The sequence below is a fragment of the Papio anubis genome, chromosome 15, assembly GCF_008728515.1.
Source record: "Papio anubis isolate 15944 chromosome 15, Panubis1.0, whole genome shotgun sequence".
Taxonomy (NCBI): domain Eukaryota; kingdom Metazoa; phylum Chordata; class Mammalia; order Primates; family Cercopithecidae; genus Papio; species Papio anubis.
Genome location: NC_044990.1, coordinates 776813 through 800691, shown reverse-complemented (window position 1 = coordinate 800691; position 23879 = coordinate 776813). Strand labels below are relative to the sequence as shown.

The 23879-nt window shown below is 47.9% G+C and overlaps 1 protein-coding gene across 5 annotated transcripts; it reads right to left on the bottom strand.

The window, feature by feature from the left end:
• Window positions 1-357: 357 nt before the first annotated feature.
• GJB6 (gap junction protein beta 6) lies at window positions 358-22709 on the bottom strand. 5 transcript variants are annotated; one of them, XM_009191594.4, is made up of 4 exons: window positions 8394-8451; window positions 7275-7384; window positions 6168-6329; window positions 358-1891 (listed from the first exon to the last, which is right to left on the bottom strand). In XM_009191594.4, the coding sequence occupies exon 4, from the start codon at window positions 1874-1876 to the stop codon at window positions 1091-1093; it is 786 nt and encodes a 261-aa protein (XP_009189858.1). In that variant the 5' UTR covers window positions 1877-1891; window positions 6168-6329; window positions 7275-7384; window positions 8394-8451; the 3' UTR covers window positions 358-1090. The 5 variants fall into 5 exon arrangements, with proteins under 5 accessions (XP_009189858.1, XP_017806604.1, XP_003913699.1 ...); XM_017951115.3 differs by lacking the exons at window positions 7275-7384; window positions 8394-8451 and adding an exon at window positions 22307-22709; XM_003913650.5 differs by lacking the exons at window positions 7275-7384; window positions 8394-8451 and adding an exon at window positions 8709-8881.
• Between the last annotated feature and the right edge of the window lie 1170 nt (window positions 22710-23879).

The window sequence follows — 23879 nt, the reverse complement described above, 5'->3', positions numbered from 1 at the left end:
CCAATCTGGAAATCCTTGGGGGGAAAGAGGTTTCCCACCTCTGGGTGCTAAACTGTGGGTGCTTTTCTCAGTCACCACGGGATGAAGGCTTAAGACTTCCCTAACCTCCTCTCTTTCCAGGATGAACTGACCCTGAGGACATCATTCCTAGTGTCGTACAAGTGGCCCGCTCCAAGCTGAATGCCCTGTAGGCTGCTAAACTTAGCCTCTGCCCATTTGCAGTGAGGATGCAAGAATCCCTGTTGAGGTCCCAGGCCCCTCCACCCACAGTAACTGGTCACCTTCCCAGCAAAAGCACCCAGCCCACGAGGGTTGGCAGCAAGCTGCCCAGATGCAACAGAAACCACAAGGCATGCGAAGGCTTAAGCAGTGGGGCCGAGCTTTATTGAGGTAATCACATTCACTTTCAGTTGCTCGCAGTGATCGGCAAATAGGTGAGTTAAAAAAGCTTTCTGCTTCCATACTGTTCCATCTACCTTCAGAAAGCAGTAAAATTAAATTGTGCAATGAACACTTTCCACCTTAAGCATATCATGACAGTTCACAAATTTGCCAACAGACAATGCAAAACAATATTTACAAGATAGACTCTTTGTAAGTTCCAAATTTAGATACTTGTGGTGTAATTCTAAAACTAACACTTCATGTTTTCCAGGTAAGGAAGACCAGTCATTATAAAAATACTTTATATAAATTCAAAGTCAGAACTAAAAGCATCCAAGCCTATAAAAATATCTTTTCCTAATAAAAGTATCGATTTCTAGATAAATGTTCTTTATCAACAACAGTTACATAAATTTTCAGGAAGTACCCACTTTGTCAGAGTCCACTTAAAAGGAACCTGTCAAAGTGACTGCAATGCTCCTCTGTCAAGCAGTCTCTTGTTTTCAGAGAGGGACCACATATTTGATCACGTTGTGTATGAATGGCGCAAGTATCCTACAAAAAGTTAACTCAAGTGTCTATTTATTATGAAAGTCATTTATAAAGACAAACTCTTCAGGCTAGAGAAGGAACTTTCAGGTTGGTACTGCCTTCTGGAGAAGACAAAAGTCTCCTTATGACGCAGCTACATTTTACCTTGAAATGTTTAGCTTGGGAAACCTGTGATTGCATTTTGACCACTATCTGAAATCAGCTCATTCATTTCATTCTGCTTACTCTCCTTTAGGGCATGGTTGGGGTGATTTCTTTGTGTCTGTGCTCTCTTTGATCTCCTAAAACACACTTTCAGCAGCAGGTAGCACAACTCTGCCACGTTAAGCAGCATGCAAATCACAGATGCAGAAATCATAAAAATGGTAAACACAGTCTTCTCTGTTGGCCTAGAAATAAAGCAGTCAACAAGGTTGGGGCAGGGATCAATCCCACATTTCAACACCCAGGGCAGGTGGTACCCATTGTAAAGGAAGTAAAACACATACATAAAGGCCGCTTCGAAGATGATTCGGAAAAAGATGCTGCTGGTGTACGTCCACCACAGCGACCCCTCTATCCGAACCTTCTGCTTTTTAATGTCCTCTATGTCTTTGAATTCATTCCTCTTGTCTCCTCGCCTGAACTTGCGGGTGGTTTCGTGCCTGTAGTAGGCCACGTGCATGGCCACCAGCAGCGCTGGGGTGGAGACAAAGATCAGCTGGAGGGCCCACAGCCGGATGTGGGACACCGGGAAAAAGTGGTCATAGCACACGTTTTTGCATCCCGGTTGCAGTGTGTTGCAGACAAAGTCCTCCTGCTCGTCGCCCCACACTTCGTGAGCGGCCACGACGAGGATCATGACTCGAAAGATGAAGATGACCGTGACCCACACCTTCCCGATGCTGGTGGAGTGTTTGTTGACACCCCCAATCAAAGTGTGCAGGGCCCCCCAGTCCATTGTGCCGGTTTATCCCTAAACAGACAAAAGCGGGCAAAGGTTTATTAGTGGAAGAGGCCCTGGGAAAGTGACACAGTGATATTACAGACTGAAGCCAACTTTATTTTAAGGTAGGCTGTGGTATTTTACAACTTCAACTCCCTGCCCTGCTAATCTGAGGCTTTCTGAAAAGGAATGCTCACCCTAAAAACATTGTCATGCTTGGCCAGGTGTGGTGGCTCACGCCTGGAATCCCAGCACTTTGGGAGGCCGAGGTGGGTGGATCACGAGGTCAGGAGATTTAGACCATCCTGGCTAACAAGGTGAAACCCTGTCTCTACTAAAAATACAATAAAAATTTAGCCGGGCGTGGTGGCGGGCACCTGTAGTCCCAGCTACTTGGAAGGCTGAGGCAGGAGAATGGGGTGAACCAGGGAGGTGGAGCTTGCAGTGAGCTGAGATCACGTCAGTGCACTCCAGCCTGGGCGACAGAGCGAGATTCTGAGATTCTGTCTCACCAAAGAAAAAAAAAAAATCTCATGTTTTTGGTCAGAAATAACTTTTCAGAGGAGGGGGTTCAGATCATCTTGATTCAACTGAATTCAGATCATATATTAGATTGCTGTTTGCATTAATCCAGGAACACAGGTAAACGAATTCATTTCCAAGCTCCCTTTTAATCACTTTCTGAGCCGTTACACCGTTTGGCTTTATCCAAGGGCTACTCACCGAGCTTCCACAGTAGATTTTATTCGTTAAATAGCTTATTCAGGGAAAACAAAACTTCCATTGGAATGACATAATCTAGTTTACCCAACAGACTAAGAAGGGAAAAAACAAAATACTTACTAGCTTATTTATACAATATATTTATACTTAATTCTAGCTTGAATAACATCATCTGCCATACTCATGTGTTCTTAGGAAATCTAATATTGTCAACTACTGAGAAAGCCTCTTCTAAAAGAGACTCACAATCTTTTATAAAGATTGCTCCATTGTTCTCCAACATATCTTCAGTATAAGCAAGCCCACGTTGGCTCTGCCTCCCCAGCGGGTCCTGTTTGCGCCAGGGGCGGCTGAGGAGGGGATCTGCTGCCCCTGCCACCCGGGGCCTCCTTCCCCGTGAATGCACTGATTCTACATCCCAAGAGAAAAAGGACTTCTTTACAGCTATGGACACTTTTGCTATAATTCAAACAGTTGCCTTCTTATCCTACACTGCCACAGAAGACTATAGAACTGGTCAGTATTCTCCTTTGAAAAAGAAAAGGAGGTATCACGGACCCTTTGAAAATTTGCAGAAAGTAAGAGACCTCTCCCCAGAGGAATTCACTCAGGCATTTTTTTACAGGCTGCCAGGGCATGAGGGAGTCACCAAAGTCCTTCTGTTCTCCGGTCTTAGACTTTCTTGTCCCTGAATGGGTTAGGGACACCTGTCAGCCTCCCCCTCTCATGCCAGCCCCCTGGACCTCACGCTCTGGCCCACACACCTGCCCCTCTGCATTATGCTGGCTGCTCCTGGAAGCAGTTGGGGGAATGGAGGCAGCCTCTCCCCACCCAGGAGTGCCTTGGCCTCGGAGTGGGGTGCTACTGTGTGCCCCAAGGCAGCATCTTTTGGGAAAGTGACACAGTGATATTACAGACCGAAGCCAACTTTATTTTGAGGTAGGCTGTGATATTTTATAACTTCAACTCCCTGCCCTGCTAGTCTGAGGTTTTCTGAAAAGGAATGCCCACCCTAAAAACATTCTCATGCTTGGTTGGGTGCGGTCAGCAGACCTGTCGGAAAAGTCCGACTCCTAGTTCCGTTGGCTTTCTGAGAAATTGTTTTTTTTGCCCTTGGCTGCGTTATTAATATTAAGCAACAATTCTCCATTCCCCCCTCCCCAGCCCCCAGCAACCACCATTCTACTTTCCGTGTCTGTGATTTTGACTGCTCTACCGACCTCATAGAAGTAGAAAGCCACAGCACTTGTCTTTTGGGACTGGCTTATTTCACTCAGCATCGTGTCCTCGAGGTTCATCCACGTTGCAGCGAGTGACAGGATTTCCTTATTTGGGAGGCTGAATGCTATTCCACCGTATAGACGCTCCCCATTTTGTTTACTCATTCACCCATCGATGGACACTGGGTTGCTTCTGCCTTTTGGCGGTTGTAACACTACCGTGAGTAAGGTGTACTCATACTTTCTTCAAGACCCTGCTTTCAAGTCTTTTAGGTATCTTGATGTGAGATTGCTGGATCTCATGGTTATTCTATTTTTAATTCTTTAAGCATTTCTCTTATTTTAAAAATCAAGGTAGTTGCCCTCCTCCAGGAATTGGGCCCCTCTTTTCATTCTGAATAATAATATTCTCTTCTCCTGTGGAAATGCTGGTACTAAAAATCGGCAATGCACCTATGCGTTTAAAGGAAGAAAAGTAAAGGCGATGCCGAGCTTGCTGAGAAAAATGAGGTTAAACCCAATACAAGCGTGTCTAGGCCCCCAGTCACTCAGGACAGTCTCCTGGTTCACAGCGTCCTCCTGCAAGAGCCACAAGGGCCCTGCTATTCGTAACAGCAGAAGTGATCCAAGGGAGGGGCTGTGTCCTCTCTCCAAACCTGCCCGGTCCTGAGTGGGCTGCCCCTAGGCGCTCAGTGCCCCGAGCTGGTGTTTCCCAATCGAGACAGTGAGAGAGTGGCTCTTTCCATTCTTTTCCTGGTTGTGTCACTCCTGAGGGGCTCACCAACCAGCCCTCGAGATCTGCCCTGCGTATCATTCTCTGCAGGCCAACAGCCAGGGAGAAGAGAGCTCCCCTTGCAAGTGTCAAGAGACAGGCCAGGGTGATGGGCCAGTTGAGGGTTACCAAGCACCAAATTCCCAGCACATTGCTGCCATCCCTGGCCAGTCCTGGCTGCCCCAGGAGAGGCTCCAACTCATGCAGCTGTGGGAGGATGGCGGTAAATGCAGGAGACTCAGCAAGTTTTAAGGAGGACTCAACTCCACTGGCTGCTCCTGTCCTGACTTTCATGGGTGGACAGGGTGAGTGGACAGACTGCAGAGGGGCCCAGAGGAAGGATGTTGGGGGTTGGGGGTGGCAAAGAAAGCGCCAGCCCCCAGGCTCTCCCTTGTAAAAACACGTAACCACAGGGCATGATCTTTCACAAATCCTCTTGGTTGGAGAAGATTTGAAGGTTATTTCAATGTGTGAAGTTGTCACTAATTTCAAATTACTTTCCAAAATCATGACATCCACTGGGACCCGCTGCAGCTGTAGTAAACAAAGTACTTCTTTCCTCTCCTGCTTCTGGAGGGCTGGAGCCAATGGGAGGAGCTTTTTCAATACAAAGTAAAATATTAACCCTTTCTTCGGAAACCGGAGAGGTTCATTTTAACTGGTGCCTCTCTGGTTGTCTTTTAAGGAAAGAATAGATATGCTTCCCTTCTGCAGTCTTCAACTTCTAAGAATGTGGTTACATTTAAACTTAAAAAGGTAAACTGTGTTCGGTTTTGTGGTAAATCTATTCATAGTGAACAACTTAATGCTGTATTCTTGATACTAAAGCTCCAGTTTGAAATATCTAGCTCTAAAAATAAGTAAACCATTGATTTTACTTTTGAGGATCCACACAGCATTATGAAGATAGATTATTCTTTCCTTTTACAACTCAAGTAATTTAGATCGATTGGCATTTGACTGCAGTAATGAAACTTCTTGATTGTTTTAAAACTTCCTACTTGGGAAATTAATCACAACTAGCTTATTTAGCGATGCCATTATAATTTCACTAATGACAGAACCAAAACTAAAGCCCCCAAAGTTGGAGTGTTACCCCTCAGCATATTTTTCTAGATAGCTCTGTTCCACTTTCAATGTCATTTAGCAAAAAAAAAAAAAAAAAAAAAAAAATTTTTTTTTTTTTTTTTTGGGACAGAGTCTTGCTCTGTCGCCCAGGGTGGAGTGCAATGGCTCAGTCTCAGCTCACTGCAACATCTACCTCCCGGGTTCAAGTGATTCTTGTGCTTCAGCCTCCTGAATAGCTGGGACTACAGGCACGTGCCCCCACACCTGGTTAATTAAATTTTTTTTTTTTTAGTAGAGACGGGGTTTTGCCATCTTGGTCAGGCTGGTCTTGAACTCCTGACTTCAGCCTCGGCCTCCTAAAGTGTTGGGATTACAGGCGTGAGCCATCACGCCCGGCCATCTAGGGAATAGTTGATAGATCTGAGAACAGGAACATGTGCCTCCCAATTTTGAAGGTAGCTTTGGATACTCGGGGAGTCTGCATAGATTAAAGGAAAACAATGTCAAAGCAAAACAAGCAAACCTGAGTCCTGTTTCCAACGACTGCCAGCGTTTCAGACTCGAAGAATGAGGGCAAGGTCCCTCTGCGAGGGTGTCAGAGCTCCTTCTCCTACCCCACTGGAGTGCCAGTGGGGCACAGTGATGATACGAATGTCAGTCTTTGCTCGGTCAGTGAGGATGTCCCCTGTTGAGGGAAAAATAGTAGTTGTCGCCATATTCCTTCAACTCCCCCCTACTCGCCGCAGTGTGTCCCCTGAATAAACTTTGTGGGTATTTTTCTTCATTCCCAGAACTGTTATGAGGTAAGTTCAGAAATTGCCAGCTTCCTGATGCTCTGTATTTTGCACACATAAAATAATCAAAGGTGCTCTTTAGTAGGATCTTCTCCCTATCAAAATAACGGTAACACCCAATCTGAGGCCTCAAGCCCACTCCTTGAGAAATACAAAAAGGGACAGGGGAGAGTTTGAGACACTGGCTACTCCCTGATCCCCAAATCAGTGGTTTAAAAAAAAAATCTCCAGGCTCCTTCTTTAATCAAGAAGAATAGATTTCTTTTGTCTCTAGAAATCTCAGGTCATCCAAGGGACAACCTGATAGTTGATTTTTAAATTTAGTGACAAAAAACTTCAGCAACTGTCCTGATAAAGTAACAGCTAGTGATAACAATGGGTCTAGGATTCATATATTTCAAAATAAACTCACTAAAAGTGATACATTTCTGTCTATGGAGTCCAGATGTAAAAATGGACAACTCATGGAATTATGTATGTTTCTTACATCATTTAAGAATTCAAAGAGTTAAAAATTAATTTCCATTAAGTTAAACTTTCCTTCTCTGGGTCTTGTTAGCAATATATGTTTGTTCATTCAAGCAAACCTGTGTCCTTTCCAAACATTTAAGCTCAACTAGATTTAAATGACCCTGGGAATAAAAATGGAGCAGGCCCTCTGGGGTTCCAGGTCTACGCTCATGCACTAAGCAACTAAAACAGAAATCATAACCTATGGCAGGTGGCCATTGGAAGGTTATGCCCTCACAGGCCAAGCAGCTTGGGTCAGAAATTACTTTCCCACAATTTTATCCCATTTAATATTTAAACTAATGTATGCAAACTGCTCACAGCACCTGGAATATTCAAACTGAATTAAAGATGCATGAAGAGGGCGTGTAAGTTAGAATTTTTCTTTCGCCATACTGGAATTGTTTAGCCAGATCTTCTGCACTTCTTTTCCTTCCTAACACTCAGAATTCAGAAGAGAAAACATAAGAAAAAAAGCATAAAGTCATCATTACCTGTATCAGAATTTGTTTACAAAACAACCAGAGGGGCAGGTGAACGGGCCAGCGTCTTCCAGGCTTTAATCACTGCAGTGGCAGTGAGGTGCCCTCCACACCCCCAGTTATGTGACAGGCTAGAGCACTGGTGTTCTGTCCTCAAAACCCCCCTCCCCTCCTTGGCAGGCTTCAAGCAACACCCCCAAAGACGCTGCTGGATCCAAACAACAAACAAAGCTCTCCACAGGAGCAGTTCTGAGCAGCACCCTGCAATTCTAAGGAGACTGCATGGGGGCAGGACATTTTCTTCTAGAACACTGGTTAGATTCTGCTAGAACTGGGGCGAGAAAAGAGTTGTATGGCATAAAATCTACTTGAGGGAAAAGAACAACCTGGCATGGTTAAATCAGACACTGAACAGAGTGCATGTCCACCCAGGGACACTGAGGTCGCTGGGCCAGCGTCCCCGCCTGGCTGCAGGTCCCTAGCCCCTCCGGGGGTGCAGAGCTGCGGGCAGGCCACGCTCACCCGGACCGTCCTGCTCCCCAGGAAGGGAGGCCAGCCCCGTTTGCAAAACACAGGATGCCCGTGACACCGGGGACTGGTCTCCTTCACCGACAGGAAGTGCCTTCTGGTGCCTGCACGTTTTAACTAAGATGTGTCACCAGTTACTTTTAATGATTTTCTTCCACGCTATTGTCACCAGCATTTCACAAGTTTCTCGGAAGCCCCGTCACGCAGCCCATCCCCTGCGGTTCTTCGGGGACTTGTGCATCGGCCCAAGTGGAGGATTTGGCTGAACTGAGACCCGCATCCCAGACCTGGGGCTTTCTTCTTCCCAAATCCAAGGGGACACGCCGGTGACCCACAAAGCTTAGAAAATCCGACACGCGGCAAACGAAACGGGGGAAAGGGGCACCGGCCCCCACTCTGGCCTCTTAGACACACGATCCGAAACCTTCCTCAAACCTGTTGTACAAGTCAGAGGGGACCACGCTGGGGTGAAAGTCAAACCAGTCCGTCCTCGCTCCTCTGCGGACAGAGACGGGGCCCCCGGGCCGGGGCCGGCGCTGCGGGCGGGCGGGTGCGGATGGAGGCAGGTGGGGGCCCCGCGAGCGCCCCGACCCCCGCCCCTGCCGGCTCCCGAACCCGACAGGAGCGACGGGGAGGTGGGACCAGCCGCCGACCTCGCCCGCTTTGGCTTCTCGGAGGAAATTCCTCCCCCGCGGGGCCCAGGTGGCGCCGCCGCTCCCCCCGCACGACCCCCGGTCCGCGCCCGTTCACCTGCTCGGCGGCCCCGGCGCGGGCTCTGCGCGGGGCGGCGCCCTCCGCTCGGGCTGGGAGGCGGGTCGGGCTCGGGCGCTCCGCTCGGCTGCGGGTGAAGACCGCGGCTCCCACCTGCCGCGCCTTTTAACCGCGCCCCACCCCGCCTCTGCCCTGACGCGGCTCGGGCGGGCTACGGGAGGCGAGCGCTGTCACTCCGCGGGCCCCGCGCCGCACCTGCCCCGGGCGCCCTAGGCGCTGGGCGCGGACCGTCCCCCGCGGGAGCAAGGGGTGCAGGGCAGGGGCTGTACCCCGGGGCCCGGGTGCGCAGAGCGGGGACCCTTTTCCCGTGGCGGGGGGCGCAGGACGGGGGACCCCTAAGAGGTGCGCAGGGGCCCTCTTTCCGGCCCTTGGAGGGGACGGGGTACCAGGGATGTAGGGGGCTCTCCCTCCGGGGCGCAGCCCCTCTGCGCGGGTGCAGGTGTGGGGCGCCTGCCCAGGCCCTCGAGGGAGCCCTTCCTCCCTAGCGCACCCGTGGCGAGCAGTGTGAGGGGCAGGCTGTGAATTAAAGATGCATGAAGGACACATCCTCGGTCTTTCTGGGCACTCCAGCCTTCTCCTAGCCCGCGGGGTGCACAGCCCTCTCCTGTAGCAGCCTGGAGGTTCTTTATTAATTAATGACCACTTAGAGGGTTGTTTCTATGAATTACCTCCATCCTTTGAAGCCTCCTCCGGGGAAGCGGAGCGGGCCTTCCTCGGGACAGTGCACCAGGAGAGACCCCATTGCCTCCCTGCTTTTCAGTCAAGACTAGAAAGCCCAGGGCCAGTACAGGGAGTGGTGCCAGGGCCGGTGGGGTGGAAACGTGGGAAGCTATTTAGGGACCTGGCTTTACAGGTTCAAACCTGTCATGCATCGGACAAAAGATGTGTGACTTGCTTATTCTACGAAATTGTTTGGTAATTAAATGTCCCCACCTAAACCATATGCCACTTGTTGGGTCATATTCTCCCATGAAACAAGATGTCTGTTAAAGGTCGTGGAAGTTGAGCCAAGACTTATAAAAGTCCACCTTCCAAAATATTTTATTTGAGGAGAACGAGGTTCTTAGAGAATTTGCCCGAGTCAAGTTTTAAAAACTCTGGGGAAGTCCTGGAAACGGCCTTGAACCTGGAGGGTGGAGAGACACAGAAATCTCTACGCCTTTTTTTTTTTTTTTGACGAAGTCTGGCTCTGTTGCCCAGGCTGGAGTGTGGAGTGTGGTGGTGTGATCTCAGCTCATTGCAACCTCTGCCTCCCTGGTCTGGCGGATTCTCCCGCTTCTAGCTTCCCAGTAGCTGGGATGAGGCACCCACCACCACGCCTGGCAAGGCTTGTATTTTGATACAGCTGGGTTTCCATGTTGGCCAGGCTGGTCTCAACTCCTGACCTCAGGTGATCCACTTTCCTCAGGCCTCCCAAAGTGCTGGGATTATTTGATTTTCGAGATTCGAGATCCGATTGTCGATCTGGTTTCTCCTGTTCTACACTGAACTTCCCGACCGACTTCTCCTAAATGATGTCGAAGCGACTGGCTGTTCTCGACAGATTTCAACTTCTGATTTGTTTGTTTCTTCTTCTTCCTTCTTCCTCTTCTTCCTTCCTTCCTTCTTCCCTTCTTTTCCTTCTTTCTTTCTTCTTCTTCTTCTTCTTCTTCTTCTTCTTCTTCTTCTTCTTCTGCATTTCTACAATACTAAGTACTTTGCTCATAGTATGTGCTGCTCCATGAGTATTTGAATATTGCTTGGCAAAGCTGAACTAGCATAGCAGATAGTCCTGGAAATAGCTTTTGTTTTTTCTAAAGCATGCCCTGTTCTCAATCCTGCACCTGGTTCCATGCAGTACTGTGTCTGAGCATTGACATTCTGGACCAGTGGAAATTGTTCTAGGACTGGTGCAGGATAGAAGTTTCAAACCAAAGTTGTTGCAGATAATGTGTTGCATTTGCTCAGGTGTCTAAAATAAACCATCTCATCACTGTGTAAAATATCTCTTTTTCTGTTCAGATTACCTATATTAGTCTGCATGGCCTTAACACTGAACACTGACCTTCAGTTTTTGCCACTCATCAGATAGTCTTGTTGCAGCAGAAATTAAATGTGGACTGTATAAAACTTAAGGACTTGATGGGATGCTCATTTGAAAACTGAAAATTAGTTGTCTTAGTCCATTTGTGTTGCTATAACAGAATACCATAGACTGATAATTGATAAAGAAAAGAAATTTATTTTTCACAGTTCTAGAGGCTGGGAAGTCTGATATCGAGATGCTGGCATCCAGCTGGGGTTTTCTTGCTGGGTCTTCCCATGGCGGAGGTGGAAGGGCAAAAGAATGAGAGGGATAGGGAAAGAAAAGAGAGGTGGGAGTGGAGAGAGAGTAGGGGGGTCAAACTCATTGTTTTTCAGGAACCGACTCCCAAGATAACTAACCCACTCTAGAGATCACAGCATTAATCCATTCATGAGGGCAAAGCCATCATACCTCATCACCTCTTAAAAGTCCCTCCCATCTTTCAACACTGTTGCATTGGGGATTAAGTTTCCAACACATTAACTTTAGGGGACACATTCAAGCCATAGCATTCTGTCCTAACCCCCAAAATTCATGCCTTTCTCACATGTGAAATACATTCATTTCATCCCAATAGTCCCCAAAAGCTTAACTCTTCCAGTACCAACTGAAAAGTTCAAAATCCAGAGTGCCATCTAAATCAGATGAAGCTGAGACTCCAAGGCAGGCATGACTCTCCTGAGGCAGACTCACTTCCAGCTGTGCACCTCTGAAATCAAAACAGACTATCCACTCCCAAAAGACAACGGTGGGGCAGGCATAGGAGAGGCATTTTCATTCCAAAAGGGAGAGATAGGCAAGAAGAAAGGGGCAACTGGTTCCAGCTACATCTAGAACCCAACATGCATGTGTTAGGCTGTTTTTGCATTGCCACAAAGAAATACCTGAGGCTGGGTAATTTATAAAGAAAAGACAGGCCAGTGTGGTGGCTCACGCCTATAATCCTGCACGTTGGGAGGCTGAGGCAGGAGGATTGCTTGAGTTCAGGAGTTCAAGACCAGCCTAGGCAACATAGTGAGACCTCATCTCTACTAAATATATATATATATATATATATATGCTGGGTGTGGTTGTGTGTGCCTGTAGTCCCAGCTACTCAGGAGGCTGAAGCAGGAGGATTGCTTGAGTCTGTGAGCTATGATCTCGCCACTGTGCTCCAGCCTGAGCAACACAGTGAGACTGGTCTCAGAAAAAGAAAAGGAAATAAATTTAATTCAGTCATGGTTCTGCAGACAGATGCATGGTGCTAGCATCTACTTCTGGTGAAGGCCTCAGCAAGTTTCCAGTTATGGGGAAGGCCAAGGGAGATTGTCCCTTCCCCCAGTTTATTCATGCGTTCAATCATTCATTGATGTCAGTATGAACTCATGGATATTTATTTTAGACTTTGGATTATTATTCTTTATTTTATTCTTTCATCTGGCTCCTGTTTCCCTTTTGATGCACACCCATCTTTGTGTGTGTGTGTGTGTGTGTGTAGCATTTTCTTTCTGGCACTCTAAGATGCTCTAGACCACTTGGTACACTGTGCTCCAGCCCTAGCATCAGCCATTTCTCCGAGGCATCGTGGTGCACTGTTTGTGATGTGCGCTGGCTCACTCACTGTCTGCCTTCCCACTCGACCAAAGACTCTTTACAGCAGGAACCATGGCTGGCTGCATGGTCCAGCACTTTGTGCCCCTGTGCAAGCACTAGTGCCATGCTTGATGCATTCTGGGGGCTCAGAAAGTGTTTGTTGAATGAATGAATACATTTGAGAAGTAACTGTTGAATGGACTAATTGCAGCTATTCAGAGAAGGGTCTGGTAGGTGAAAATACAAAGAGTAGTTCCCAGAAAACTTATAATCAGTCAGATGCCTTGTACTTCAGAGAGGGAAGCTGTAGGGTAAGGATGGGACCTTGTGCTGACCCTCCAGACAGTTGGGCTCTAACTGAGAGGTGTGACACCTGCTGTTAAAGGGACAGGGGCTGTTAAATATGAAGGTGTCCCCGATCCAGTCAGTGGTCACAGGCATTCTCAGTGAGGTACAGAGTGCAGAGGTACAGACCAGACGGTCCTTATCTCCACATCCCAGAAACAATATTGTGGTCATCAAAGCCACAACAGTCTGGATCCAAAGCCACAGTGCCAACGTGACGATTTTCTCTGGGAGACGCCTCTGGCCGGGGATGTGCTTGGTGGGAAGGCCCACTTGGGTGCCCAGTCTCCTTTCACATGGCTTCTGCCAAGCGTAGAATTAGATCAGAAAAAGTGGGTGCTTTACAGGGTTATTTCTCTGTCCAGTATCTGGTCTACCATCCAGAGCCAGGCTTACTGCCCAAAACAGCGCTAGACTCCTGGCCTTTGACTCCGTGCTCTCTGACTGCATACAGAGCGCAGCCCTTGTTTGCACGCCTTCACTTCCCACACCCGTGTCGGCGTACGCCTACTTAGGGTGTGACTTTTTCCCATGGATACAAATATCCGGCCTGTTTTTCTTATTTTGCTTTGTTTTTCAATGAACTTTAGTATTTCCAGGGTTTCCTTAGTAACACGTCAGTAATTTCTGAGATGAAGATATGTCTGCAGCACTCATTTTTGGGGGGCATTTCCATGACCTTAAATCCACATCCTGGGGTGACTTGCTATAATCCTGTTAGTTCTGGGCACAGAAGCGTGTATTATATAATAATGTCACACAGAAAATTGTTTCACAGTACGAGACATATGAAGGCCGAATGCTGTTCTGCAGGGAATCAGGAGAGAGCTCAGTGAGAGTGAAGATCTGGGAGAAGCTTCAGAGCCTGAGCAGAGAGGAGATGGTGGCTGGAGGTTCGGGGGGCCGGCATGTGGCCACTGGCAGGAGTGTGGTGAGGAGATGAGCGGGCCTGGCTGCATGGGAGGCTTGTACGGGGGAACAGGGGGACATGACAAGGCCAAAGTCGGGGGAGGGTTGTCACCCCCAGGACCATCTCCTCACACTCAAACCTGCCTGTGCTCCTGAGTTCCAGAGGAATCGAGTCAGTCCACAGTGGCTAGGAGGAAGGGTGAGTTGTCTAAGAAGGACCTGGGTGGGAGAGAAGGTAGAGCTCCAAAGCTGAGCCTTGCAGGAAGGCAGCTGGGGAGAGCCAGCCATGGTGGGAGGCAGGAGGAATTAAGGGGGAGGAGGCCAGGCCAGAGAGGGGCCAGCATGGCTGTGTGCTGACCGCTGACAAGTGGAGACGATTTCCAGAAGGATGGTGTGTTACTCGGGGCACTGCAGAGGAGAAGAACCCAGAGGATGTGTGTGTGTGTGTGTGTGTATGTGAAAATACACACACACGCACACGCACACAGAGCTTGATTTTAAGGAACTGGCTCTCTCCACGTGGGGCTGGCGAGTCCGAAGTCTGCGGGGCTGGCTGGAGGCCCAGGTGAGAAGTGAGGGTTCCTCCTGGAGTCGGAAGGCAGTGTGGGGGGGACTTCTTCTTCCTCGGGGGTCCTCAGGCTTCTTGCTTCTGACTCTCCCCCACTGGATGAGGCCCACCCCCAAGGCGGAGGGGCATCTGCTTTGCTCAAGTCTAGCGATTTATGTTAATCTCACCTAAAAGTACCTTCCCGGCCACATCTAGACTGTTGCTTGGCCAAACATCTGGGCTCCACAGACCAGCCCAGCTGCAACCACAGGTGGGTTCGTTCTTCCTCCCAGCAGAGGCTTCGGAGTCCTGCTACGCTGAAAGTTCTAGGGCCACCACGGCCCACAGGGCTCCTCCTTCCAGGGGCCGACGGCTGAGCGGGGCAGCCAGTAAGCCAGAAGGTGCAGGCTCATAGGGAGGGCTGCCGAGAGGGCGCCAGGGCAGCAGGTGCCAAGACAGGTCGAGAACAGGAGAGCAAAGGAGGCACACCGAGTAAAAAGGCTTGTTCAGACCCTCTGTGTGTGTGTGAGGCCGACGAAAAGGAGCCACCACAGATGGTAACAGTTATGCTACCTGCTAGAGGTGATTTCACAAGTCATCTTAATTTGTTATGTTTTTCCCACAGGGACTGTGTAATACATTTATTGTAAGAAACAAGATTAAAAAATAAACTAGAAGAGACAAGGGATATTTCAGAGTATCATTTTCTTATCCTTTGTTTAAAAATAATGAAGACTGTATTGTAAATGTAATGGGAATTGCTCTTTGAAAATGAAGTGATCACTTGCTGACAAGCATCCTGTTCATTAACTACAAATGCAGCCTTTACAGCCATGAGCTTCTGACATGGTTTTGTTGTTGTTGTTGTTTACTTTTTTTCCTGGACCAGTTTCCAAAATACAAGTCTTAAGGTACAGGAGTCTTAGCCCAGGCATATTACCAAAGACAGTTATCTGGCCAGGGCTTGAGCTGAACACAGCCATTGCGATTTTGTTGGGGGCCTGAGGTAAGAATTAAGGCATTCAGCGTAGAATATTGGGATGCACCATGAGTCCACTGGCATTACTTGCGTCAGTAAATGAAAAAGGTGGTTTAAGTTTATGCCTGACTTTCCTGTTAGTTTCCGGGTGACCTTTGTGGTAACTTTTTTCCTACCCTCTCTTGACGATAATGAAGCATGTTCGGTTGTCCAGGTCCCAGTCCTTCCCAGCGAAAAGCGCTTTAGCACAGCCTTTCCACAGTCCACAGAGGCTCCTTTGGGGGAAGCAGTCCTTGGTTTTGGGGTCCCTAACTCCACTTGCAGCAAGTCTGAAACCACACTTTCAGCTGATTCTGGGTGTTGTTCCCATGTGCTGGTGGGATTAAAGGAAATCTAAGGGGCTAGAAAGGAAGGCCCTGCCCTGGGGAGACAGCAGGGAGGAGCTAACGACTGCAGAGTCCCCCTCCCCACCTTAAATGCTACCTTAAAATCTCCCACAACAGAAATGCCTTCCCTCTCCGGGCTTCCTAGCAGAACTCAGCCATCCTCCAAGGACGGGATTATAATCGTGTTTACTGTTTATCAATAAATGGTATGGGTTAGGCATTAGCTCTACCTTCCAGCAGTCCTACAAGAGGGGTCATATTGTCCCTGTTTTACAAGGGGGCCATTGTGACTTCAAGAGGCCTCCCAGCTAGCAGGTGCCAGAGCCTGGTCAGGCCGTGTTTAGCGCAATTCCCAACTCTATGGCCTTTCTCTGCCTGGCACCACCTTTGACTCCTGTCTCCTGGAAGCCGATTCACTCAGCCTGCACACCTCTGCTCTCCTCCCATCTCGTGGGGTATTTCAGTCAATGCTGCCTCGGCTCCTGCTCCTCAGTGCCTGGCTGTGGCACAGCTGTCAGCTGCTTAGCCAAGATTCTGCGTGCTTTCTGGACGGTGCCAGGTTTGGAGGACTTACCTCCAGCCATGGCCCAGCTCTTGTTAATGACAGATCCCCAGACAAGTCAGCTTGGTGCCTTAAATTCTCGCCAAGCAAAGTTCCCGGAAGCACCTGCAGCCCAGCAGATGCTCCCTGAAGCTCGCCTCTCGCTTTCCTTCCCTTTCTTCTTTGCTGTTCTGTCCTCTTATTCCTTTCTCCCCAGTGTCCTCCTTGGTCCAGTGGGGATGTTGAAGCACCTGGCAGAATTGTTGGAGTCTTATACCAGACCTTGTCTCCGGAAGACCGGCTGCAATGTCTGGAATGCAGTAGTCTCCATCTTCACCCTTCTCTATTCCTATATGACATTTCCCACTCAACGAAAAGCCTTCAGCTGCTGACAGTCTCATTTGTGTCACGTTTCCTAGCCATCGCCCCTCCTCTCTTGTCTTGCCAGGTTGTAATTTGATGGTGTCACTGCAGCGCGAGTTTGGGTCTAACCTCAGTGTGGATGGTGTCGTGCGGAGGCTGGGTGGCTCCTTTGTTCCTGGGATCCCCATTGTGTCACTCAGCGCCCGGGCTCCTTGGTGACATCTTGCTGGACGGCTTCAGCCTCCTGCACATGCCCAGGTGTGCCCAGGTTGTCTGTACTTGAAGACATCCCAGGGAGATGTCACAATGTCCCCAGCTGAACCTTCGGCTGAACCTAGCATTGTAGAGGGTTCAGCCAAGGAGAACAGTCCAGGCCTTGGGGCCCAAAGCTGCCCCCTGGGTCTCTTTTGCCTTCACCTATTGAAACATGTGTTCAGAACAGCTCTTTACTCCTGTGGGTTCTTTAGAGTTGGCTGACTTTAAACAGCATATCTATCAGTCTAAAGATTTAGATTTTGGGAGCAAAGGTGACTCACTGGAGATGGGAGAGTCTTTTCAATAAATGGTGCTGGAACGACTGAATATCCAAATACACACGTACACAAAAGAATCTAGACACAGAATTTACACCTTTAACAAAAATTAACTTGAAATGGATCGCAGACCTAAATGTAAAATGCAAAACTTCAAACCTTCTAGAAGATAACAGATGAGATAATCTAGGTGACACTGGGTTTGGGGGTGACTTTTTAGATACAACACTGAAAGCACGATCCATGAAAGAAGAAATCAGTAAGTTGGACTTCATTCACTTCATTCACAGTAAAACCTGCTGCTCCGTGAAAGTCACAGAGCACTAAGGAAATCAGAAGACAAGTCACGGGCTGGGAGAAAATAGCTGTAAAGCATGTATTTGATAAACGACTGGTATTCAAACTACACAAAGGACTCTTAAAGCTCAACAATAAGAAAACCAACAACCCAATTAAAAAACAGGCCCAAGCCTTAATAGACACCTCATCTGGAAGATAGACAGATGGTAAATAAACATGTGAAAACATGCTTCACATCATATGTCATCAGAGAAATGCACATTAAAACATACATGAGATACCACCTCTATTAGAATGGCCAAAACCCAAAACACTGAAAATATCAAATGGTAAGGATGTGGATCAATGGAAACTCTCATTCATTGCTGGTAGGAACGCAAAATTGTACAGCTACTGTGGAAGACCACTTAGCAGTTTCTTGCAAAGTTAAACATAGTTACCGTAAGATCCATCAATCAAATTTCTTGGTATTTACCCAAATGAGTTGAAAATGCTTTCACACAAAAACACAGTGTTTATAGCAGCTTTATTCAAGTAAAACTTGGAAGCAAGCAACATGTCCTTCAGAAGGTGGCAGATAAACCAACTATGGTACATTCAGACAATGGAATATTACTCAGCAACAAAAAGAAGTTAACTCTCAAATCATAAGATATAGAGAAGCCTTAATGCACATTGACACATAAAAGAGACCAATCCTAAAAGGCTACAAACTGTGTGATTCCAACTAGAAGACACTCTGGAAAAGGCAAAACTGTGGTTGCAGTAAGATCATCAGTGGATTCTGGGGCTAGGGGAGGAGGGAGGGATGCACAGGTGGAGTGCAGAGGACGTTTAGGGCAGGAAAACTCTTCAGCATGATATTAAATTGTGCACACATGTCTTTAGACATTTGTCCAGACTCAGAATGTACAGCATCACGAATGAATCTCAGTGTGGGCAGTGGGCTTTAGTGAATAATGATGCATCAATATTGGTTCCTCAGTTTTGTCAAGGGCCCCACACTAATGCAAGATGTTAACAAGATAGGAAACTGTGTATAGGGGGAAGGTATAAGGAAACCCTTTTCTGCTCAATTTTTCTGTAAACCTAAAACTGCTCTAAAAAATAAAGTCCATTAATTTTTAAAAAGCCCTTTGGTTCTTTAGCTTAATGTCTTGCTTTAATTCATATAAGAGTATTATATACCTAATAGCCTTTACACACAATAAAACATTACAAAACAATAAACACTTAAACATTTTTTTCTCTTAATAATTTCTCTATTATTTCCTGTATTACTTTTCTTTTTAATTCATTCAACAAATACTTGCGCAATCACCATGATCCGGGCCTCACACAGTGCCTTGTACCTACGAATGAATGAGTGAAAGAATGAATGAATGAACAGGTGGGTGAGTGAGTGAGTGAGGCTGGCCCTGCAGGGAAACATTAAACTATAGCCCATTTGCCTTTCAGCACACGATGATTTTACCTCCCTCTTTCTCCTCTGCTCTCCCTCCTCTCACCCCTATCTTTATGCTGAAGGCTGCTCCAGCCTCCACAGACAGGGTTACTCATTTACAGTTTCCATGTTGCAGCTTATTAAAAGGTTTAGGGGTTTCACATTTTAGTGAGTCAACCAAGAACAGGAAGCAAGCAGACCCTGAGGCGGCTCATTTAGAAAGCTCCGTCAGCTTTCGTGCCTCACATTTGCAGGATGGGTTTTTCAAAGCATTTATTTTTACGAGCAGCCAAGTAGAGTTGGACACAGTCATTCATCTACTCAACAGTTAGACCCTCATTCAAGAAAAGAGCTGACAGCCAAGCCAGGTTATCTGCAGAATCTGACCTAACTTCAGCCTCTAATGCAGTAGACTGGACCTGTCTGGGCCCAATTGTGAGACTCTGACCCAATGCCCAAGCCACATTTTATCTTCTGAGGCTCCTGTATCAGAGCTCTATAGCTAAAATAATCCAGGGAGACGGAGTCCACTGTCTTAACCGTGGAAACAAGAGTGTGTCCCACTACTTCTCTTTAGAATCTTTACCGAGAGACTTGGTTCAGCTTTCCGTGATAACAAGAGACTTACATAATCTCCTATTGCAGAACCTGGAACGATCAACATCTGTCTTTAAGCTGACGACGTGCTGTCCTAGCTAGTGTCAGAAAAGCAGCTGAGCCTCCATCCTTCCATATTTAACCCCTTTGTATTTCAGTGGCACCAAGCTGTGCTAGCCTTTCCAATAGGTCCTTGCTAACCCAGAAGCCATTGCTTGCCCACTTGAACAGGGCAAATAAAATCCCATGACAGATGAATAGTGAAGAATTTGATTTGGTTTGTCTCTTTTGTGCTAGTTTCCCACTAGAGCTAGGAAATAGAAAAGCAGAAACTTTTATTATTATTTATAATGCTCAATTTTGTTCCACAGTGAGGGAAGGAGAGAGGGGAGAGGAAAAGTGTGGTGCTGAGTTCAGGTGTAAGAAGAGTTGTTGAGTGCTGTCTGTAGTGCTGGTTCCTTCTGAGTCCCCTGTTTCAGGTAAGGGCATAGACAGCCTCCCCGTCTCTGGCTGAACCTCATCATCCTCAGCAGTCCATCCTCCCCCGTCCTCCATCAGCCACCATGTCCATTCTTTCTTCTGGTTTCTCCTGTGTCTCTCTTCTTTACCTGTTCAGTGACTTAATTCAGGCCCTTGTCACCTTTTTTGTTCATTTAATTCACTCAACAGTCATTTGTTGAGTGTCTACAAGTGCACGAAGCCCTGGAGATCCGTGGGCCTGTCAGGCTTCACCCTGCTGGCAGAGCCGTGGGAGCCGGAGGAACGTTAAACTGGTGACCTCAAGTTGGAGGAGGATTTCAGAGGGAGGGTCAGGGTGCCTTGAATGTGGATGAAAGGCGAGTGCACCAGCCTGGGGGCACACAGAAAGCTTACCTGAGGCTGTGACATTTAAGTTGAAACCAAACAAAAGGGCCACGGTGGCAAAGGGGTCCTTAGTCAGAGGGATTTGCAGACCTGGCTCTGGCTCTTGTCTCTCTGCTCCCCCTCGCTGCTGAGCTGTGCTTCTGAAACAGCCGGGAGCGCCTCTCCGCACTCCTCACTTTCCACAGTGCTGGTTTGTTGTCCACAGAACAAGCCGTTTTCCTCTGAGCGGCTCCTCCCGCGGCAGCTCACCTCCTGCACTCCTTCACGGGAACCTCCTGCACCGCTCCAGGAGCACCCCCTGCAGCTCAGTGTCCCGTGCCTCGGTGTCTTTCCCTGCATTTGGTTTTTGCTTTCTCCATCTTGAAAAGTCGTTCTTGTTCTTCAGAGCTCGGCTTAGAGGTTGTTTTACTGGGTTCCCATTAATAATAGTAATTTTTCCCTTGGCTATTCTGAAGTTTGTCACACATATCAATCATTTAGTGTCCAGACCATTCCACCATACGTTATATTGGAGGTTTATTTGTATGTCTTTAGCGTAAATGACCCTTGAGGATGGAAACAACATCATTGCATCTTCCAGGATCAGCACTAACACCGACACTAGCATCAGCACCAGCAGCAGCACCAACACTAGCACCAGTACCAGCACCTAGCATCAGCACCAGCACTAGCACTTAGCATCAGCACCCAAACTAGCATCAGCATTTAGCACTCAGTACTAACACCAGCACCTAGCATCCAGCATCAGCACCATTACCCAGCACCCAGCATTAGCACCAGCACCCAGCATTCAGCACCCAGTATTGGCACCAGCACCTAGGGCCCAACATTAGTACTGCCACCCTGCGCTGGCACTGAACACTAGCACCAGCATCCAGCCTCCAGTAAAATATCTTGTATGATGCAGGGTTTCAGTGAATGTTTGTTAAATTGAATTAACACTCACTTTTGTAATTCAATTAATGACTCCGAAGCAGATTTTTCCCATACTAAGAAATCATCATCGCAAAGTTACAACTCTATGGGTATGAGATTGCTGTAAATGTTTTTGCATGTCATTAAAAAGTAATACCCTATAATTGCTAACACCTAAGTGTGTGTAATTTAATATGGTGTAAGGAGTGACAGTGAGATATTTCCTAAACTTGTGCTGAGTGAACGAGGTTAAGCCCTACAGAGCTACTGCAGATGGAATTAAGAAGATGGAGCTGAAAAGTGAACCCACAAAACTCCATTCTGTAAGCAAAAATAACACTAAGGCAAAGAATCATTTGTACTGAACCCAGTTCTCCACTGCGGCTGTGATGGACTGGCCCTCACCCAGCCCCACTGCAGAAGGATGTGGGTGGTTGGTCTCCAGGCCTAGTCTCAGGAGGTGCATTTCCCATGTTACTCACTAATGAAAGGAGGAGGTGTTATTAATGTTGGCTTACTGTTAATTGCTCAGTGCCCTACAGTTTAGGAAGAGTTTTTATATGATTTCACTTGAAAACAATTCTCAGTAGATGAGGTAGGTATTGTTTTCATTTTACAGAACAAGAAGCCACGGGTTCAGGATGGTTCATTTATTTCTTCATTTAACAACTATTTATTGGCCGTGGCTGTTCCAGACGCACAAGATGAGGAAGTCGCCCTGGTGGGCGAGCAGGCAGCGACAGGTGCCTAAGTCCCCATGTGACTGCGGCAGAGTGTGGTGGATGCTAAACGTGGGGGCTGGCAGGAGTGCCTGCCTCCTGCCTCGGAGCTGTTGGGGTGAGCATCCGGGATGCATGTTACACCTTGCCTCTTCACTCAGATTGAAAGTTGGTCTTCAAATGAAGAGGCCAACTCTATGCCTCTTAAGATTCTTGGGAACTCAGAGCGCCCGTTGGATCTTCAGCACGATCCCATGGAGGTATTTGAGTTGAACTTTTCACTTTCTGCCCCTTGGGGCCCAGCTACCTGGTGAAACTACTTGAGATCTTTGTTACTTGTGTTTGATCTGTGTTTTCTGGACAATGACTTTTTGGTTTTTAAATGGGTGGACTACTTAGAAACCGCCAAGACCTGTTGTTACTTGTGAGTTCCTTCAAATATAAGCTGGATAATTAAACGCTGTGATATAAGACGTTTTCCCCTACAGTACTCACCAGTGTGTTCTCAGAGCCAAATCAGCCCTCAGGTTCCCATTGGCAGTCTCGGCCTCGCAGCAGAGTGCAGGGCAGCAGCCAGGCCAGCACCATGCCTTTCTCCTGGGGTGTCTGCAGGTCTGCCAGCCCCATCAGGGGCTGGACTCCACATGAGGTGAGTGGCTCAGGTACAAAGAGACGACATCATTGGCAGGTGTGGGGGCTACCCAGAAGCCCTGCTCCCCACAAGAGTCATTGATGCAGTTCCAGCATCCCCACGTGGGGCGTGCCTGGCGTGCCCATGGAAATGGCTTCCCAGTGGTGTTCAGTCCAGGGGCAGGTTATCATTCAGGCTGTTTCTACCATTGGGATGTTGCTTGGTGACATAATTACACATTCCATCTTTGTCTGTTTCCAGGAGAACAGAGTCCAGAAGTTAACTGCAAGGCAAATTATCAAGCAGAAGGGCAAAGATTTTGTTCGTACTTTGCCCATATCCCCATCAAGACCTGGATAATAACATCAACCTTTTCTTCACGGGGGCATACAAAGGTCATTGAAAGGTTTGACAGGAAAATCATTTCCTTTAGGATAATGTTCTGATTTTACCACCTAGCATTGGCTTAAGTTAGAGTGAGGAGGTGTCGTCCACATCCCCGGCCTTGCGAGTTGGCCCTGTTTTCTTCAGGATGATGTGGGCCTGGTGACACAGAGATGATGTGTCATGATGCAGAGTGATATGCTGTGATTTCACCCAGAGAGCTGTCAGTCATTCCCGAGCAACCTGCCAGTCCTGCAAGCCTGTGTGGCAAGAGCGCACAGGGAGCTCTGCACAGTCAGCAGGGAATACATATTGGCTGACCAGTGCAGGATGGCATGGCTGGGTCAGATGGGCACACCCAGCATATGGCCCCTGGTTCTGAGCTGCCTGGCAAAGGGTGCCACTCGCCTGTTTCCACTCAAGATGAACACCAGGCAGGGGCCGCAAATCCTGGTCAGGTCCACCCTAGCAACATCTGAATATAACCCAAGTCTCTGTAAGGAGCAGTGGGATGGAAACCTGTGGCTTCTTAGGCAGTTCCCTGTAGCATCATGCATACTGACAATCACAAATCACGCGTGGCAGTTCTAGTGCGTTCTTTCCAGTAGGACTGAGATGGAGTCCTCAGGCGGAAGTGGTCGATAGACTGGATCAGTGGGTCTGGCTATGATGTCAGGCACCTAAGGTCCTGCCTGAGGCCCCATGGAGCTGCCTTCTCCACTTCCGCATCCCTTGCAAGCCTGCGTTCACCCGTTTGCTTCTTGGGAGGATGCGTTGCCCATCTCCTGACTGTGGCTCCTTGTGTCCCACGACCAACCATCACCTTCACTTCAGGTAAGTGAGAGAGAAGTGACAGAGAAGAGGAGGCCTTGACTGTGGGGCAGTCCGGGGACTGTGGAGCCAGAATCAGCAACAGCCGTTAGTTCTGTAGGGCAGCCTTTTCTGGGACTTCCAGGAGCACAGAGCTTGGTTTCCGGTTACCACATTCTTCCTAAGCAGAGTCCAGAAATGGTTGCACCATCCCCCAGGAGGTGTGTCATCAGAGGAGAGAAT